Source organism: Kogia breviceps, chromosome 1, assembly GCF_026419965.1.
Source record: "Kogia breviceps isolate mKogBre1 chromosome 1, mKogBre1 haplotype 1, whole genome shotgun sequence".
NCBI lineage: Eukaryota > Metazoa > Chordata > Mammalia > Artiodactyla > Physeteridae > Kogia > Kogia breviceps.
Window position 1 is genome coordinate 89,604,058 of NC_081310.1, and position 19,471 is coordinate 89,623,528.

Here is a 19,471-nt window from a genome sequence, read left to right on the forward strand (position 1 = left end):
GTTTGGTCACTGGTCCGGGAAGATCCCACATGCTGCAGAGCAACGAAGCCTGTGCGCCACAACTACTGAGCCTGCACTCTACAGCCCACAAGCCACAACTACTGAGCCTGCGTGCCACAACTACTGAAGCCCGTGTGCCTAGAGCCCGTGCTCCGCAACAAGAGAAGCCACTGCAACAAGAAGCCCGCGCACCACAATAAAGAGTAGCCCCCGCTCCACGCAACTAGAGAAAGCCTGCACACAGCAATGAAGACCCAATGCAGCCAAAGATAAAAATAAAGTTTAAAAAAATAATAATTTTAATAAAAGTGCCTTCCCACTTTTCCATTCTCTCTTGCCCGATCCGCCCTACCCCTATATTCCAGTGATCCCCTGGTAGGCCAAGGAATCCTCCGTGCCTTTACACAGGCTGTTCCTCTGCCTGGGATGCATTTCCTCCCTTGACTGACTTCTCACCTGCTCTATCCATCACCAACTTTGTGACTTTTGGGCAACTTATTAAAGCACTGTACACCTCAGTTCCCTAGTCTATAAAATAGAGCTAATAGTACTACCTACCTCAGAGTGGTAGAGAATTAAATGATACATGTAAAGAGCTTACAGCAGTGCCTGGCACACAGTGAGTGCTCAGCTGTGGCTATTTTCATTGTTCTCACTTCCTGTGATGATGCCTGCAACCGTCCCAGTTCATCCCAGCGCAAGCTGTAAGCATTCACTGTTTGCTGACTCCTTCCTTCGTGCTACCTTAATAACCAACATATAGTTTATCACAGAACTTATCACATCATACTGTAACTATTTCTTTACTTGCCTGCTTCACCAGCCAGAAAGAACTCCCCAAGAGCAGACATGTCTCGTGAACTTTGTACTTCCTCTGCATCTAGCTCAATGGCTGGTCTCAGTAGGCATTCAATAGCTGACCTCAGTAGGCACTCAATAAATGCTTTTTGAATGGATATTGAACCTACGTCCATTCATTCAGGAAGAGTACCCTCCTTTTTTAGGGTTCAGGGATTTTCCAACCTCCCTCTCAGATTCAAAGCAGATGACACACAGAAAGATTTTTCAGACTTTCTTTATTCACCTGTAAAAAACCCTCACCCATACCACAAACACCACACACGCGCACGTGCGCGTGCGCGCGCGCGCGCGCGCGCACACACACACACACACACACACACACACACACACACACACAGGCAGACCTAAGATCCCTGTTCCAGGCCCCAGGCTCTAGAGACTCAGCACATACATTCCATACCAAGCCCACTGTCAGAGTCTGTGCCTGAGCACCAAAGGAGGAGGGGCAGTGTCCCAGGCTGGAGCTAGGTTTTGCTGGGGGCCTTCTTTGCAGGGACCGTGTGCCTTCACCCTGCCTCACATTAGGGCATTCACAGCAGAGTGGCCTGTTCAGGGTGGGACACTGGCTGTCGATAGGCCGGTAGCCGGAACCTAGCAGCATCTCGACGGCGGCGGAAGGCCAGGAATTCCTCCCGAAGGGCAGCACAGCGGGCCTCAGGGCCAGGAGCGTGGGCAGTCTTCAGGAGGCAGCCCTCCTCTGGAGTCGTCGCACCTGCAAGAGGGCAGAATGACGAAAGGAAGAGGTCTTAAGGTTCCCTGGGTGAAGTCTTGTGGTTCACCGGCACCACGAAGCTCTCTAGGGCCTGCCAATGCAGAGAAGCCAAGACAGCAAGAGGAGAGGGCCTGGGGCACAGGGCCCAGCTGGGAACTGACTGGGTCCTAAGGGTGTGGGTGCAGGACAGCGAGGCCAGGGGTGCCTGCCTTTCTGGAGGGCTCCCACACCTAGCTCTGGCTCAGCTTCAAGTCGGGATCGAGGGCCAGTCAAGCCCAGGTGCAGAGTCTCCAGCAATTCCATGTCCCCTGGGAATTCTGAGTCCCATTCATAGTTCTCATCCACAGATGTGTTCCTCCTGTTAAAAGGGACAGATGTTTGGTATGGGTAGAGCAATGGAGGGTAGCCAGAAAAGCCTGAACCCAGGGACCCCAAGCTGAGGGTGGGCCATGGGTTTCCTCTGAAGATCCCTGGACCTCAGCAAAAGGACCTCAGCTCTCCTGGTCCCAGGGTGGGAATGGAGCGGAGAAGGCAGACGGTATAGGAGAGGGGTGGGGAGAACCTGGATAGGGCAGGGCTGGGCAGGGACTGCCCTCACCTCGTGCTGACTGTCACCACATGCTCCCTTCGGGGCCACCTCTCAGGGCCACTGGCCCAGCTGCTGGTGTCTCCTGGAGCGGGGCTGAGGTAGCTGCCTCCTGCAGAGGGGACCGTGGAGGGGGGCCGAAGGAAGGAGGCGCTGCCCCGCCCACTGCTCTGGCTTGTGAGGCTGCCCCGAGGCGCGGCAGGCAGAAGGCTTGGCAGCAGCCGCTCCCTCAGTGTCCAGTCAGTCAGTGCTGTGTACGGGGGCTCTGGGGAGGCCCCAACCCCAAGCACGGCCCCAGGAAGCGCTGTCCTGGGGAACTCAGAGTGGGAGTCCAGGGGGTGGAGGAGAGATGAGGTGGGGCGGGGCCGGGTATCCATGTAATCTGGGGGAGGAGCAGGCTCCTCCAAGGGGGGCCAGTCCCCATCTACATTCATCTCCCTGAAGAAGGGCAGGCTCAGGTACTGGAGCAGGGGTCCTGGACCTGGCAGGGAACTGGGTGATGCTGCTGGAGGGGGCCTCACAGGGCTGATGTCTGCAATGCAGAGGGGCTGGGGTATCCCACTGGGGCTGCTGCTGCCATCATAGGACCTGGCCTGACGCTGAGCTGGGGTCCGAGGCTCAGCCTGCTCAGGGCCTGACTTTTCTTGGGAGGTCCTCACCTTGGGTCCCATCACAAATCGCCCATCTGGTCCCCGGCAAATGGGTTCCAGGGGTAAGGGCCCCCGGCTAGGTGGAGGATCCGGAGGGGGGCTGGGGGGTCCAGCGGGTTCCCCCCAGAGCAGACTCTGGCGCAGGCTGGGGACTGGGGAACCCTGGAGCTTCAGCTTCGCCACGCTGTCAGGACTGCCCGAGCCCGAAGCAGAGCTGGGGAAGGACAGGAGATCAGGGTCTGTGGTAGGGGGTCAGTCCCCCTCCCAGGAACCAGCGTCAGGCCTTGAGAGGTTTGATGCAGAACAGAGCAGAGCTAGGGAGAGCAAGGGAGAAAAAGGACCCCCACGGTGGAGGGGTGGAGCGGTGGAGGGAAGGCACAGGCAACAATGGACCAGCCCCCAGGCTGGGGCCTCTGCACTTCCATCCTTACCTCCCTCTCACTTCTGTTCCACCTCTCCTACCCCTCCCCAAGGTGCAGAAAAGCAGAGAACCCTGGCGCTCACAGAAGGCAGAAGGAAGCCCAGGAAGTGGAGGGACTTACTGGGGAGCTGACTTCCCGGCCGGAGAGAAGATAAGAGGTGGATCTGTAAGGACAGGAGAACCAGAGGTGACACAGGCGCCCAATATCATCTGCCTGGGAAAAGTGGAGGCCAGTGGGGAAGCAGGACCACGGGTTGTGGGAACACACCTGGCCCACGCAGGAGGGAGGGATTTCTCCTCCAGGTAGGAGGTGCTTATGGAGGGGCGGGGCCCTTCTTTGGCCGGGCCCCGGGTGGCCTACCTTGGCGGAGGCGTTTGCGGTGGCGACGCGCGGCTCTGCGCCGGTTCGTAAGGCAAGCGGCCAGGATACTCACGAGGACAGCCACGCCCAGGAAGCAGACCCCGCCCACCACGCCGGCCAGCACTGGCTGGGGCAGGAGGCCTGGCAGCTGTGTGCGCGAGGGGTAGACCTCCAGGCCTGGGCAAAGGACCACGAAGGAGGGTCAGTGTCCACGACTTAGTGGGCTTCGAGTCCCCCAATCCCCGGGGCTCTGCCCTCCTGCCAGATTCTCACCAGAAGTGGAGACGTTGGCCGTGTTGCTGGGATCACTGACATAGCTACCGGCGAAGGCCACAAGGCGGAACTCGTAGAGAACGTCCTGGGGGTTGGGGTCCAGGAAGGGGGTCAGGATTCAGCACTGCCCACCCCCAACCCCGTTCGGAAAGACTTTACAGTTGGAAGGTACGGGTGAAGTGGACAGCCGGAGGTGAGGATAGTCAACTCAGGGTGAGATCAGGTTTGGAGAGTGGAGCAGAGGGCCGGAGGGCTGCTGGGAGGACCCTCCGTGCCCGCCTCCCACACCTACCTTGATAAGTCCTGGCACCAACAACTGCATTTCACTGCCTGCCACGGCCCGATCCAGCACCTCCCACCCCTGGGAGCCTTGCCGTGCCTCCAGGATGTAGCCATCCAGTCTCTTAGGGACCAGTTCTGGGGGATCCCAATGCAGGAGTACCCCCCGGGGTGTCCTCACTGCCACCAGCCCTCTCGGAGGGGACAGGGGAGGCAGCATCTCTGTTGGGGGAGGACTGGGGGCAGCTGCTGTGGTAGGAAGCCCTGAATGGGACAAATAGACTTGTAAAGATCGGATTTCCAGCGCTCCTCCCCTGCTCCTCTGGCCTTCGACATCCCCTGGTGCCCAGCTGCTCTCCCAGAGCCCCTAAAGACAAGCCTGTATCATCTTCCACAAAGCCCTCTGGCCCCCAAGCTGTCCAGCACCTCTGCCCCCTCCCACCCAGGTCCCTTCAGTCCTGGCCTATCCTTGTCTGCTGCTCTGGGTAAGAGGTCTCTCACCTTCAGGGGCAGACAAGACGATCTCGCTGAAGGGCCCGCTCCCCAGCTTGTTCTGAGCGAGGACGCTGAACTGGTATTGGGTGTGGGGCTGCAAGCCTGGCACTAGGAGGTGAGCAGCCCCCATGGGCACAGCCAAGGACACCCAGTCGTAGTGGGCTCGGTCAGGACGCTTTGCCCTGGAGGACAGGAGGAAATGGGGGGCACCTCACGAACTAGGAAGAGCAGGAAGGTTGGAGTCCAGAGAGCTGACCTCTCCCCTCCCTTCCACCATCCAGGGTCTCAGAACCTGGGCCATGAATCCCTGAGATTCTCTGGAACTCGGGCAGCAGGGTTAGGGCAGGGCTGGGATAGAGGGGTGGGAGAAAAGGCAGAGGGCCAGAGAGAATCAGGGTGTTGAGGGAGAGGGATGGCAGGGGCAGGTCACTCACAATGGGGTGTACCAGACGCTGAATCTCTGCAGATAGCCACCATCAAAGCCAGGCTCCCAGGAGACATTGGCACCCTTGGGCAAAGGCACGACGGACACATTGGTGACAACGTGGGGGCTGGTGCCTGGGTGGGGGGAACAGAGGGATGATGGTCAGGGTACTGAGGGACAGCAAAGAGCTAGGGGGAGACCAGGGCTTTGGCCCTCCACCCATCATCCCAGGGGCTCCCCACCCAAGATCCCCCATCTGGGCCCCCCCCCAGAATGATTTATTCCCGTCTCCTTCCCACATGGCTGCCTCCAGCTGGCTCCGCCCCCACTAACCCAGCACGTAGACATTCGTGGAGGTGGCTACTCGGGCCACAGCATTGCTGGCCGTGCACTCCCAGCGCCCGTGGGCCTCCTTGGTCAACGGTCGCAGGATGAGGCTACTGTTGCTATCCACCTGGGCCTGGCCCTGCAGCCTCCGGCCCACCTACAGAACCACTGGTCAGCCCTGAGGACACACGCAGCCACCCCTCACCAAGGGCGCCACTCATCTCTCTGGGCAGCTCCAGTTTCCTCCCCGCCCTGCCTCTGACAGCCCTCTCCTCCCCACCTCCTCCCTCCCACAGAAAGGCCAGGAGCACGGAGAGTCAGGGGCGTAGCAGGCGTGAATACAGGAGGAGTGGGGTCAGGAGCCTTACCTTAGCCCAAGAGATAGTAGGCGAAGGGTCTCCTCGGGCAGAACAAGGGATGAGTAGCTCCCGCCCTACTTCTTGGAAATATTCTTCCTTGGGCCGTTCTAGAAAAGCTGGGGGAGCCTGTAAGCCAGATCTGGCATTGGGAGGGGGCTCTCTCACACTGCTGTCTAAGGGTCGTTACTTCCCCTCTGCGGGGCCCCCATCACGCTGCGTCTGTCTCCATCTCTCAGTGTCTCTCTAGCTTTCTCTCTGTTCCCCAGCAGGGGGGCTGGAGGGACATTGCTGGAGAGACGAGGGCCTCTCTGGAGATGTACAAACCTCTACAGAACACCCTTCACCCTGCCCTCTGCTTCCCACTCTCTTCCCTCTAGAGCGGAAGGCAGCCTGGTCCAAGTTAAAGGGTCGGGGCGGGCAGGATATCTTACTGTGTGCAGGTGACCGATGCCCCACCTCCCCAGCACCATCTCTGCAAAAACCTCTGTGATGGCATCTGATAGCTGCTGCCGTGGCCATCGTGGGAAACACAGACTGGGAAGCCCCCCCCACCCCATACACACACATGTATCTGTCCCACCCGCCTCTGTCAGCCAGGTGTTAGCGCTAGGCTCACATCTTTGGCCACCTGACCTACTGCCCCCCCACCCCCGAGCCTCACCTTGAGCAGCACGCGGGTCACCGGGGAGGGCCCTGCAGTGCCAAGACGGTTGTAGGGGGTGCAGGTGTATTCTCCCAGAACATCCTCATTTCCCAGGGCAATGATCAGGGAGCCTTCTGGGCCCTGGGACCAGCCAGGGAACTGGAGGCATGAGATGACAAGCAGAGAGAGAAACTCAGCGGAGGCCAGACTAGAGATGGAGAGAGGCAATGCGCAGGAGGGACCCACATCTATGCAGAGGATGCCACAGCCCTACCCCTAGGCCAGACCTCTTCGTGAATTCCATCCTTCCTTTCTCTTTCCTACAGAGGGGCCACTACCAATGGGGGTGAAGACTGGGACTGCAGACTCCAGGAGAGCCACTCACAGGGAATCCAGTGTGCACGGCACACCCTGGGGTTGAGCTTGAGTGGTATGGGTCTCCCGGCCTGCTGTCTTCCCAGCACTCCGAGATTACATTCTGCATCTTCCACCCCAAATCGGTTCTTCTTCCTGGCTTCCCTAGTTCTGTGTTAAAGGCTAACATCCGACTCCTCACTACGTCTCACGCCCCACGTCTGTCCTCCTGGGAAGGCCTTTTGGCCCATCTATCTTCATGTCCTCCTTTCTAACTCAGGCCTCGTAACCTCTCACCCACACTCTCGTTTCAATAGCCTCTGTACCCACTCTGTCTGTCCAGTCTCTTCCTCTCCATTCCTATCACACCATTGCCCAAGCAACTTCACTGCCTCCGAATGCCTTTGGACTCTTTTTTTAAACCTTAGACAAATATTTATTGAGCACCACTACAGTTGCAGTAGCCCCGGGGAGACTAGGATTAAAAGATGAAATACTAGCCCACAAGGAATTTGTGGTCTTTGCCAACAAACAAAAGATCTCAATCACCGTGGAATGAAGTAATATTAACTTGGCATCCATAGTTCCTCCTTTGGGTCCCAACCAGTCTTTTCCAGATTTCTCTGCACCAGTCACGTCTCCATAGGCATTGTAGCTCCCCCCCAGCTGGTAGACTCATTGTACCATAAATGCACTATACTGTTTCCTGCCTCTGGGTCCTGGTTTCTGCATGGAATGTTTCTCCACCCTTCAAGGCCCATCACCAGAGTCCCAGAAGCTGTTGCTGATCTTATCCTCAACTAGTCCTAAGAGGAAGGTGCTCGCTGCCTCCTGGCCTTCTAGCAGTGTCTAGCAGTGTCTGCACTGCCATGCCCCCTGTAGGCATGGGTGTCTCTGCTCCGGTTCCCCATGCAACGACACAGCATGTTCCCCAGTCACTGAATTGATCTAATGCCACCCCAGCTGTCCTGACTAGAATACCACCAAGCTAAGCCCTCTATCCCCTGCCCCAAGCCTGTACCTTGTCCAGCTGCAGGGCCTGCCCATCCTTGGTCCAGCTGACAAAGAGCAGTGGGGGGTTGGCACGAACCGGGCACCGGATCACCCCCCGCATGCCCATGGGCAGGGGTGTCTCAGGAGGCATGGCAGTCACCTGGGCAGGGTCTGGGGGGAAGCAGTGGCAAGTTGTTGGGGAGGAGCTTGGCCTGGCCCAGGGGAGGAGAGCAGTCTGGGGAGGGAGCTGGGGTCAGGCTTACAGAGAACAGTGAGGTAGGCAGAGGCCGAGGGTGGGCGCGGAAGGCCGTTGCTGGGTACACAGGTGTAGTGGCCCGCATCATCAGGCTGGGCGGCCTGCAGCCGCAAGCTGCCATCCACCAGGATCCGCACTCGGGGCTGCAGGCGGCTGCAGTATGGCACGTGGGCAGGGGGGTCCAGGCCTTGCTGGACTCAGACTGCCCATCAGTCCCCCCCACCCCCGCCACCCCATGCCCCACCTAATGTGGAAGACATTGGTGCTGTCCTGGAACCAGCTGTAGGTGAGGTTAGCGGGGTACGCCTCAGCCTGGCAGACCAGGGAAACATCCTGGGAGGCATTGACCGTGCTGTTCTTGGGGGGCACCACGATGACAGGGGGTCCTGTGGCGGGGGGGAGCACATGGGGAAGGGGAGGCCTCAGCCCAGTCTTCCAGGAACCCTGAGGGTCACTTGTATAGTTCTTCCCAGGTCCGCTCTCTGGAATACAGGGCTGATTGCTACAAAGCCTTGGGTATGGAAACAGGTCCTAACCCTTTTATTTAACACAAGTTCTTCCTCTGCCCTGGCCAGCTCCCGTTCCCATCACCTCCATTCACCTAGTTTCCCGTGTGTGTGTGTGTGTGTGTGTGTGTATGTGTATGTGTGTGTGTTGGGGAGGGGGAATCAGTTTTATCCCCCTGATCACCCTTTACACCTTTACACCCACTATCCTTTCCATCCCTCATCTGTCACATCTGAAATCACCTCTATGTCTCCTACCCTAATCCGGATACCCAGTACCTTACCCCAAGATGCTGCAGCAATCCCTGACTCCAGGCTCCACCATCCCTGCCACTCTGATGACCATTCATGCAGAAATGTCCCCCCCACCTTTGGCCACAGAACACTTCTACTCAAGAACCCATAACAGCTCCTGGCTCCTAGCACATTAAGCTCAAACTTCTTGACCCAGCCCCGTGGGCCCTTGTAACCCCTGCCTGGCCAACTATCTTTTCATATGTCAAGTCTTTGTGAACTCTTTCAGGTCAGTATGGGTAGCTCACTGTGCCTATGCCAGACTCACTCCCATCTCCATGCCTTTGCTCTCTGATCCCGCAGTCTAGAATGCTCTTCCCTGAGAGCCTGGCCAGGCCACAGAGCCCCTGCCAAACCGTCTCTAGCGTCTGCAGCTGCACTGCTGTTTCCCTTCTCTGGGCTCCTACTGTGTGAGTGGTCAGTAATAAGTGGTAATGATATGAGTTGGTGTATAGAGCACTTACAGGCATGCCGTGCATAGCTGAGCACCTTACCTGCACTATTCTCATTTAATCCTCCCAAGAGCCTTTTGTGGTAGAAATTATTGTCTCCACTTCATAGGTGAAGACATGAAGGCTCAGAGACAGAGAGATTGTGAGGTGACTTGCCCGAGATCAGCAGGGAAGGCAAATTCATACTCAGGCCTTCTCAACACCAGACTTCACCCTGCACCACTGCCCAGCACTGCCTCTCCCACAGTACCCAGGAGAGCAGCACTTCGCAATGGCGTCTTATTTCCCACTGTGGATAAGAGGCTCCATGAAGGCAGAGTCTACTTCTCAGCTTTCATTCTAAGGGGCAGGGCTTGGCCAGGAATTACTATGATCACTGTGCTCGTCTGAACCTAATTCTTGTAACAATCCTGCGAGGAACATAGGAACCTCTTTGTATAGATGAGGAAACTGGAGGTCAAGGGGGTTCCATGGCTCATGGTCTAACACCAGCACCCATGCCCTTCTCACTATACCACATTGCTGGCACTAAGTATCTATCTCTGTTCACTGATCCTTTTACAGGCAAGATGCTGGTTTTAGAGGAAGAGCCTGCATTGGGAGCTCCCTCCCTCTCCATGGGCCCCTGCCCTCAGGCACAAGCCTCCCCCCTACCCCGGCTGCTGGCTGTGTGCACCTTCAGCCACAAGTCAGTCCTCTCACGTGTGTGTCCTGTTTCCCGGCCCTCCCCCGAGACAGCACCTAGCACCAGCAGCTGGGTGGCGTGGGTGGCGCTGCCCTCAGTGCTGGAGGCTTGGCAGGTGTAGACTCCGGAGCTGCCTCGCTCCACCCTCCGGATCCGCAGCGTCCCGTTCTGCACCTAGAGTCAGAGTGGGTGAGGAAGGACCCTGTGTCTCCCCTACCCACGGCGGGCCTCAGACCCCGCAATTCCGAGGCTGGCTAGCAGAGGCCAGCAGAGGGAGGCAGCGTGCTGGGCTCAGGGAAGCCAGTGCCAAGCCCCTCCTCCGGCCCATCTCTCAACCTCCGGGCCTCGCTCCCAGGCCACTACCTGCCTCACACTCTATCTGGCCCACCCTGTCCAGCCCTGGGACTCACTTGCACCTGACTCTGGCCCTGGCCGAGGTCCTGTCCTCGGAGCTTCCAAGTCACACGAGGTTGGGGGCTGCCGCGGGCCACGCAACGCAGGGTCACAGGCTCCAGTTCCTGCACTTCCAGCACCTGGGGAGGTGTCTCCAGGAATTGAGGGGGGGCTGCAAGGAAAGAGGCGTCAGGGATTGCCAGAGGGGCCATCAGCCCAAAGAACAGCGTCCGAGGACCAGAGAGGCAGATCAGGGCCTCAGCCTTCAGCCCATCAGCCCACCAGCTTCATAGGAATCCCCAACCCAGGGCCACCCTGTCTGCTGCACCCAGTACCCAGTAAGGACGCACCAGCCCATTCCCCCACTGGCCTGCAGAGTTGGTGAGGGAGCTGACCACCAGGCTGGGTGTTCAGAGCTGGGAGAGAGCTAGGTGCCCTCTAGAAAAGCACTATCCTGGGAGTCAGGAGACCTGAGTTCTAGACTGCTCTGCCACTAATCAGTGGCATGACCCAGTCTCCCCATGCCCCATCTATGAAATGGGAATAATTATGACCTCCTTGCTTCTTAGAGTTGAGACAGAATTCATGACGTACGGGGTTAAAAGTTATTTTGAAAAAACAAAATGTTGTATATATGTGAGTGATGTTTCACTCAGGGGTCAATAACCCCTTATCCCCTCCTACCCATTACCCTCTCCTGGCCTGGGAGGCAGGAGCAGGGAAGAGAGAGGAAGAGGAAGTTCCTAACAAAGAGCCAAGAAGGCTGATTGGATTTAGGTTTGAGGAACTGAAAGGGCAGGAGTGGGGGTGGCAGGGGTAAGATGCAAAGAGAGAGCCAGCAAACGAAGGGTGTCAGCAAGGGTGGGGCATCGGGACTGCCCTCCTCCCCTCCCCCTCCTTCCCCCCTCCCCCTCCTTCCCCTCCCTCCCCTCCCCTCCTCCTTTCCCTCCCCTCCCTCTCCCTCCTCCTTCCCCTCCCCTCCCTCCTCCTTCCTCTCCCCTCCCTCCTCCACCGCCTGCCTGCTCCCAGCTTCATACAATTGACTGTGAGGTGCACCCAGGAGCCGTTAGCAGAGTCGTCCTCGGGTCTGTGCTGGTCCAGGAAGAGCACACGGCACTCGTACCAGCCCTGGTCCTCAGCACGGAGCCCCTCGATCTGGAGAGATGCCCCCTTCTGAAGCCGGACACGCCCTGGGGGAGGAGCCCTGGATCAAGGGTGCTGAAGGGACCCCATGGGAGCCCCAGGCCCCTGGTCACACCAGTCATTCTCAGACGTCAAGAACAGGCTCAGTGTCTCCCGGTTACCCTGATAGAGTTGGGTCCAGAGAGGCACAGATGGAGCTGGGGTCACTGAGGGCAGATCTCTCCCTTCAGCCCCTCTGATGGCTCCTGCCTTTCAGCAGCTGGGACCCAGCTTAGACAAAGAGAAACCAGAGCAGCAGCAGTTTCCAGGACTGTAAGGGGAAGGGGCTTGAAGAGCCAGTACTTGGTCTCCTCTGGATTCGTACAGAATCTGCCCATCCCTGAGCTCTTTTTGTAAGGGGGGGGGTCCCGGGAGTACTCCTGCCAGAGGACTTGGTGCCCAGAAACCACAGCTGTGTTTGGGGCCTGAGCAGGGATCCATACCTCGCCTACCAAAGTCCCTAATCCGCCAGGACTATTATCAGCGGCCTAAGCGCCTTAGGGTGGCCAGAGTCCAAACCAGCCAGGCAGCAAGGTCAGCAGCCTCCTCACCCCATCCCCTCACGCTCCAGGGCATCCAAGCCCCGGCTGACAGACTACATAGATCTCCACAAAGCACCCAGCCCCAGCGCAAGCAGACAGCACCCTCCCACCCTGACGGAGCCCTGCACTCCAGACAGCTTCGTGGGTCCCTGGCAGTGCAACCTAGTGAGCAAGGCACACACTTGGGAGCCACAGAAACCTAGCCTCCAACTCTGTCATTTACTTCTTTGGCCAAATCACTTAACTTCTCTCTTAACATCAACTTCTTCATCTATAAAATGAGACAGAGGGGCTTCCCTGGTGGCGCAGTGGTTGAGAGTCCACCTGTTGATGCAGGGGACACGGGTTCGTGCCCTGGTCCGGGAAGATCCCACATGCCGCGGAGCGGCTGGGCCCGTGAGCCATGGCCGCTGAGCCTGCGCATCTGGAGCCTGTGCTCCGCAACAGGAGAGGCCACAACAGTGAGAGGCCCACGTACCGCAAAAAAAAAAAAAAAAAAAAAAAAAAAAAAAAAAAAAACAGAGAAAAAAATCCAGGTGGGGTGGATGGAATGCAGGCAGCATGGTGCCTGGCATCAGCGGGTGCTTAAATAAAAATGGTTGAATATGAATGAGCTCATGATTTGAAATCAGCAGCCTGCATTCAACCTTGGCTCCATCCCTCACCTGACGACACACCCTCTCCCTCTTCTCCCCTGTATCAGTGAACAGTGCCATCACGCACGTCACCCTACCAGAAACCTGGTATCACCTAGACTGTTCTCTCCATTAACCCCACATCTGCTTGTTCAGTAAGCCTTTCAATTCTACCTCCTAGATGCTGTTTCCCTCTCTACCACCTTCTCTTTAGTTTAGTTCCATAGCATCTCACCTGGGTTACGCCAACAGTCCACGAAGAGGTCCTGCTGCCTCCAGCCTCCCGCCCTCCACATTAATCAGCTACCCACCCCGCCTTGACCTTTGATAGGGACAACGGACATTTTCTAATTCTTGTGGGTTATGCCAAACAAAGACAACCAGACTGTGCCCCTACTTAGCCCTTTCTAAGACTGGGCAATCTGAAGCTGCTCACGCACTCACCCCCTCCGATCTGCTTGCATTCTACCTCTAGGGTTCATCTTTCTGAAATAGAATCAAAACCTGTGGGGGCCCTGAAGCCATCAGGAAAAAAGAGGAGAAGATCAGGCTGAGGCCGGTGCTGTGCTCATAGGCAAGGGACTTTTTTCTTCCAAGAATGAGGTCCAAGGGCGCAGATTCTCTAGAAAGGGTGGAGCTGCTTAAAGGGCTAGGTGTTTAAATCCCCACCTAGAAGATAAGCCTGGGTTGTGCAGGTAAATATTGCATATGATCACACCCTTCCTCCCACCAGTGGGATTCCTCAGTAACCCTAAACTGCCTGGCCATGGGACCCCCACAGACTCCACTGCGACCGCTTCTTTTTTCTTATTTTTTGTCTGTGCCACATGGCTTGCTCCCCAACCGGGGATTGAAACCCGGCCATGGCAGTGAAAGCCCGGAATCCTAACCACTAGGCCACCGGGGAACTCGCTGCGACCTCTACTACATCCCGTGTGATGGTAACTTTTCATTATGGTGATCTTCAGTCGCTACAAAGAAGGAAGAAGAGGGAAGGGAAATAGAGTTTGGGATATGGGCCATGTAATATTAGGCATTGTCACCATACGTAATCCTTCCAAGAATTCCATTATAGAGGAAGGAACTGATGTTAAGCTTCTTTCCAATAAGCTACTCAGTGATACAGCCAGGCCTTCTTTCTCATGATGCAGATTACTCTCCATTGCACACTGGTGTGAGGATCAAGTGACGCTCAGGGCACTTATCACTGAGCACAGTCAGTATATTCTCACTCGGGGGATGTTGGTAGCCAATGGGTAACAGCTCCAAATGTCTGTTGACCAGAACATCTAATAAAGCATAGAGTATATCGTAACTTTTCTGTGAGGTATGAATGGCTAGACCTGTAGTGTCACAGAAGAGTAGGAAGCTGGCCAGGGGCAGGCAGTCCTGTATCCTCCTGAGTCCTGGGCCCCCCTCTACCCGCAGAGCCAGAGCCTGAGTGTTTTTGGACCTCCCCATGTGCAGGGGAGTATAGAGGAAGGAGACACAGCCCCCATTCTTGCAAGCTGTAGGAAGGCAGGGAATCCACACTCATGGACATGTGCAAGTTCATATACACACAGAAGCTTAAAAAATATTCCAAGAGGCTAAGAAGCAAGAGGAGTATGGAAGGCTTCCAGGAAGAGGTGACTCTGCAGAGGGTATGCAAGGCTAAAAGGTAGTGAGGGGAGATGATTAGAGGAAGCCAGGTTGTTCTAAATGGAGGATAAGATAACTGATTTTTATCAAATGACTCAGGCCAGAGAGAAAATTCATGTCCCTTCTGCCACATGGGGTATCTTGAAAATCCCAAGAAATATAGCATAAAAGTCAAAGACCAAAAGCTGGTCCCATGAATTAGAAGAGCTGATCTAAGATCCACCCCAGGAAAGCTGGTGTAGAGGAAGTGGACCCTCTTTCCTCTGCACGCCTAGTCACGGTTTCACACCATGCAGGCACTCTGTACAGGCTCTGTGCTGGGTTCTTTACGTACAGCAGCTAACTTCATCCTAGGATTTAGTCCTGTCTTGTTTTACTACTACTACTACTTTTTACTTTTTACTACTACTGCTTTTTACTACTTTTGTACTAGTCTATAAATCCAGTCTCCTCTGCTAGATGGATTCTAGGGTCCTCAAAGATTGGAAACTTTCTCTTCAGTGTAATCCCTGAAGCTCCAGTCTCTCTCATGGTCCCTCCCACATTCTAGGCCACGGGCCTCACACACACAGTCCCAGGCCATCTCCCCTTTGCTTGCCCAGAGAGGGTTTATGACAGGACAGCATTGTCCTTAGCAACCTCCACCTCCCGTTGCCTAGCAACCGCAGTTCAGAGTTCCCTACACAAAGGCTGAGAGGCCCCTTCCACACTGGGAGGCAGGAAAAGGGTTAATGGGTGCAGGGGCCTCTCCCCAGGGCCCTGACTCCCCAGACTAGCCCTGCCCGACCAGGAGCTCCAGAGTTGGGGCAGGGGTGGGCATGAAGGGCAGGGGTAGGAAGAAAGACTTGCAGCTCACAGGAACACCACAGAGACAGAAAGAAAACCCACAGGTAGCAAAGTTGCTACTGTCCAGTGGTTTGTCTGCCTGAGGGACCTCAAGACAGGACAGAGGGCAGGGGGTGGGGTGGAGGAGAGTTGCACATCTCCTTGGGGGAAGCCCAGGAAAAGCCCTTCTCTCCCCTGTCCTCCACCTCCCCCTGCCCTGCCGTCAGTCGGGCAACGTGTTCTGCAACTGCGGAGCCTCAGCCTGGCAGCCCAGCCCCTCCCAGCCCCTCCCAGCCCGGCAGGCAGAGGCAGGGAGGGCTGGTGGGCACGGCCATTGTCTCTCCACTTGTCCTAATTGGGGCCCCGCTTTCACAGTTCTCAGGGGGCTTGTGCAGACACATACGCTCCCACCAGGCTGTTTGCCAACAACTGCCCCCAGTTTGAAAATAAACTCTTCCCTTCTGCAGCACCTGCCTGAGCCTCCTCCCCTCTCTGCTCAGCCTGCCCTGCGGTGACAGCTCAGCCAATCCTGTGGCTTCTCCTAGGATTCAAACTAAAGAGGGAAAAGGGAGGGGGGTCCCCCGGCCCCCATCAACATCCTCCCAGGTGGCCTTTCCTAGGCTTCCCCTCTGAAGAGGAGGCAGTCAGACTCTCGCCCCAGCAGCCCCAGCCCCAGCCCTAGGCTCTCCCACACACTGCCCTCCGAGACCTACCCTAAACCACTCAGATTAAGGCTCCATCGGGGATAAGGAGGAAGCTAAGCCTTTCGAGGGAGCCAGCTGGGGCACAGGAGAAGGCCCCTAGGGAGCCTATACACTATTTTAAGTCCATACAGAAGCCAGCTGAAGCAGGAACCCAGTCCAGCTCCAATCATTTGCTGATCTTTAGGGGAGCCTGGTCCATCCCAGCCCACCCTGTCCGTGCACGAACTCTGCTGTAGCCAGAATCAGAAGCAGTGGAGAAGCAGACAGGTCGTAGACCCACCCACCCTGCTGCCCCATCAGCCCACTCCCTAGAAGCCTAGAACACCCAAACTAGCATTTAAGAAAGTAGAGGAGGAGGAGGGCAGGGCAGTGAGAAGATAGCAGAGCCAGGGACCAGGAGAGGGCCAAGTAGGGAGAATAGGGAGGAATCAGGATGGTCTGGGAGGTTTCATGATGACCTCTAGAAAGAGCGATTAGAGAATTAGGATGGACACTTGGAATAGGCTGCAGGATCTCCTTTGGAACAGACCATGTGGAGTTTTAAAGAGACCGTGTGTGTGTGTGTGTGTGTGTGTGTGTGTGTGTGTGTGTGTGTGTGTGTGTGTGTGTAAATGAATGAATCCTTCAATGAATGAACACTGCTTGGGAGCAGAGCCACGCTTGTTAAGCAGAGTTCAGGCAGTGGAGCTGGAGATGAGGTTGGGACAGGGACAGAGCTGTTAAGAAGAGGTCTTGTTCCCACTCTACCCAGTCCACCTTTGTCGGGGACACCTCCCGACCTCCCACCTGAGGATAAGCCTTACCCACGTAAGCAGGGTCGATGCGGGGAGAGTAGAGGCCGAACTGAATGAAGATGGGGAGCAGGAATCCAAAGCGTAGCCACTCGATGACGTGCAGAGGGGGCCGGCCAGCCGGGGGCAGCAGGTCACAGCCCAGCACCGCACTCTCCCCGGCCCGGCCCACCACCGACACCACCTCAGGCTTCCCTTGACCTGCAGGGCAGGTGGCATGAGGACACAGCAGAGGGCCAGAATCAGGGCTGGGAGGGGAGATACCCTCTCTATCTTTGTGGGCTCCCCAGGCCTTTGTGAAGCGGTTGAGGGAATCCTCGACTTCTGCAGAACCAGTGCTGTTCTTCCCCTCTGCTGACCTGTGCACAGAGAACCCCAGGGGACCACCACCCACCCCAAGGCCAACAGGGAGTTCCGGAGCCCAGGAAGCCCAGCTCACCGTCAGCCCCGTGGCTGATGATCAGGCTGAGGATGGCCAGACTGAGGCACCAAACCATAGCCCAGCTGCCTGCTCGCCCGGCCCCTCCTATACACAGGGGCCCAGACAGAGGGGCCCAGGGACCTGCACAGCCCAGCAAGCCCTGTCAATCCTTCTGATTGGGTAACAGGGGTCAGCTCTCACTCTTCTGGACAGTTAGGGCTTGGCTCATGTAACACCTGATGAAGCCGTCCTCTGGAGCACCGCCAGATCTAGATGCAAAATGCAAGGCAACATGCAGAGTGGGCCAATGTTGGAAACCAGAAGAAACCCCGAGTTAGAGAAAAGCTGGAGGTGAGCAAAGCAGAGAAAGGAGAGAGGAGAGCAGATGAGGGGGAGAAGGGCTGGGGTGAGGGAGTGCCGGGTGGGGAGACCAGTCAGATGAGGACATGTGGGGAGCAGAGGAGTTGGAAAGATCTTAGAAAAAGCAGAGGAATTCTGGGGATACCCAGGTTACTGAGGCTCTTGGAAAGCTGAGCCAAGAGGGAAATTGGGTTCCTATACACTTGGAAAAGGACTTCTCAGGAAAGTATGGGAGATGAAGAACCCCCATAGTCCAGCCTCTTCTCCCTCTTCTTTCCTTAGTCCTGAAGCTGATAACAAGGTAGCAGATAGCAAGGTAGAATGAGTATTATCGCCTCCACCCCACGGTGACAAATAAGGACCTTGGGTATCTCAGAGCCTTGCTCAGGCGCACAGAGCCAGTTAAGGGCAAAGCCTGGATGAAAACCCAGAGAAAGTGGCCCCCAGAGCACAAATCCTTGCCTCATTTCTCCAGCCTCTGTGAACCCTGCAAGCTGGAGGCCCTATACCTCTTTCTCCATCAGCCTTCCAAAACTGCTTTAGCTGTGAATGAGTCAGACATTTGGGAGAGGAAGATTGCCTCCCCATCTGCTAGTATGGGGGGCCCAGGCAGCATCCTCCAGGTCTGGGCAGGTCCTGGGGCTGGCAGCTGGCGCCACTTCCTCTTCTTGATGCTGCCAGGCAGCTCTCCCTCTGACAGACACCACGAGCCAAGTGCCTTAACCCAATTCCTCCCACTTACTCTCCCTCCAATATCTTTGGGGCCTAAGGTTTGCTAGGCTCCTCCTTAACTAACCCCAGGGGCATGATCCAAGAGAAGCTAAAAAGTCAACCAGTTCCTAGGGTGTACAAAGTGAGCCCTGGGGCATGGAGGGGAGGAACCCTTGACAGCCCCAGCCCCTGAGCATCTAGGGAAGTCACAGCGGGCTGGCGGGACCCAGCGGCTGCCTTGGACCTGGCAGATCCAAGTGGACTCTGCTCTGTGGGCCTCCACCCCACTCTTGGCCTCACAGTTCGGAAAGGGCTATAAAAACATCCTCCATGTCCCTCAGCCTGATCCCTGCCTGTACTGAATGGCCCTGCACTCCTGATAACTCACCAGCAAACATCCATCCCCCTTGCTTTCCACTGTCCCCAGCCACCTCATGGACATATGTTTTTCCAAATGCATAGGAACCCCCAGTTCCCTCCTGGCTCGGTTTTCTGAAAACCTCAGTATCCAGGTTTGCCCAGAACTCCTCTGCTTTTCCTAAGATCCTTCCAACTCTTCTGTCGCCACTATGTCCTCATCTAATAGTCTCCCCACCCAGTACTCTCTCCTTCCCCCATCCCGGTTATCCCCACTTCTCACAACTCCCACCCCCCAAATTCCTATTTTTCGCACCTGATCTCCAATTGCACCAGGTCCTCTCCGCTTCAAGGAACTCCCTGTCTCCTCCCGAATCGCCACGCACCCACAACTCCTATCCTCTCTTCCCTAGAATTTCCCTCCCTCTAATTCGCTTGCCTCAGCCCACAGTACACTTCTGGTACCCTGCCCCCAATTCCCTTCTCCCTCGCCTTCTCCGGACCCCTGAACCTTCTCCTTGCTTTTGGAACTCACCAAACCGCCCCCACCCCCCGGCACGCTCATTACCTCCAGAACTCCTCCACTTCTCCAGGAGTACCCACCCATCCACCCACCCAGAATTCCACTTCACTCCCCAGAACTCCCCTAGTTCTGCTCCCCAAAGAATTCCACTTCTCTCCACAAGTCCCCCGCTTTTTCGTGCCCCCCATAACTCCCGCACTGTTCTCCATCCCCCCGCCGGCACCCCGTTCCATTGCCCCCAGGGCGCTCCCGCCCTCACCTGCTCCGCACCGCTCCGCTCCACTCTTCCAGCTACACAATAGGGGGCGGACCCGCCTCCCCGCCTCGGATGCCCAGAGCGCCGCCCGTCGCCCTGGAGACCGCCAATCCCCCTCCCGCGGCGGCCAATTGGAGCGAGCAGAAGGCGAGGCAAGGCGGGCGCGACCCCCGAGCGGCCTGGGAGTTGTAGTTTCGAG

General features: G+C 56.7%; 1 protein-coding gene across 1 annotated transcript; it reads right to left on the bottom strand.

The window, feature by feature from the left end:
• Positions 1 to 1,066: 1,066 nt before the first annotated feature.
• Positions 1,067 to 17,410, bottom strand: IGSF9 (immunoglobulin superfamily member 9). Its single transcript, XM_059076802.2, has 20 exons — positions 17,084 to 17,410; positions 16,657 to 16,845; positions 11,362 to 11,514; positions 10,342 to 10,496; positions 9,988 to 10,105; positions 8,239 to 8,380; positions 8,002 to 8,147; positions 7,767 to 7,909; positions 6,410 to 6,550; positions 5,758 to 5,874; positions 5,396 to 5,546; positions 5,073 to 5,196; positions 4,645 to 4,820; positions 4,157 to 4,407; positions 3,865 to 3,949; positions 3,592 to 3,768; positions 3,352 to 3,394; positions 2,172 to 3,023; positions 1,804 to 1,931; positions 1,067 to 1,573 (listed from the first exon to the last, which is right to left on the bottom strand). The coding sequence occupies exons 1-20, from the start codon at positions 17,139 to 17,141 to the stop codon at positions 1,392 to 1,394; spliced, it is 3,531 nt and encodes a 1,176-aa protein (XP_058932785.1). The 5' UTR covers positions 17,142 to 17,410; the 3' UTR covers positions 1,067 to 1,391.
• Between the last annotated feature and the right edge of the window lie 2,061 nt (positions 17,411 to 19,471).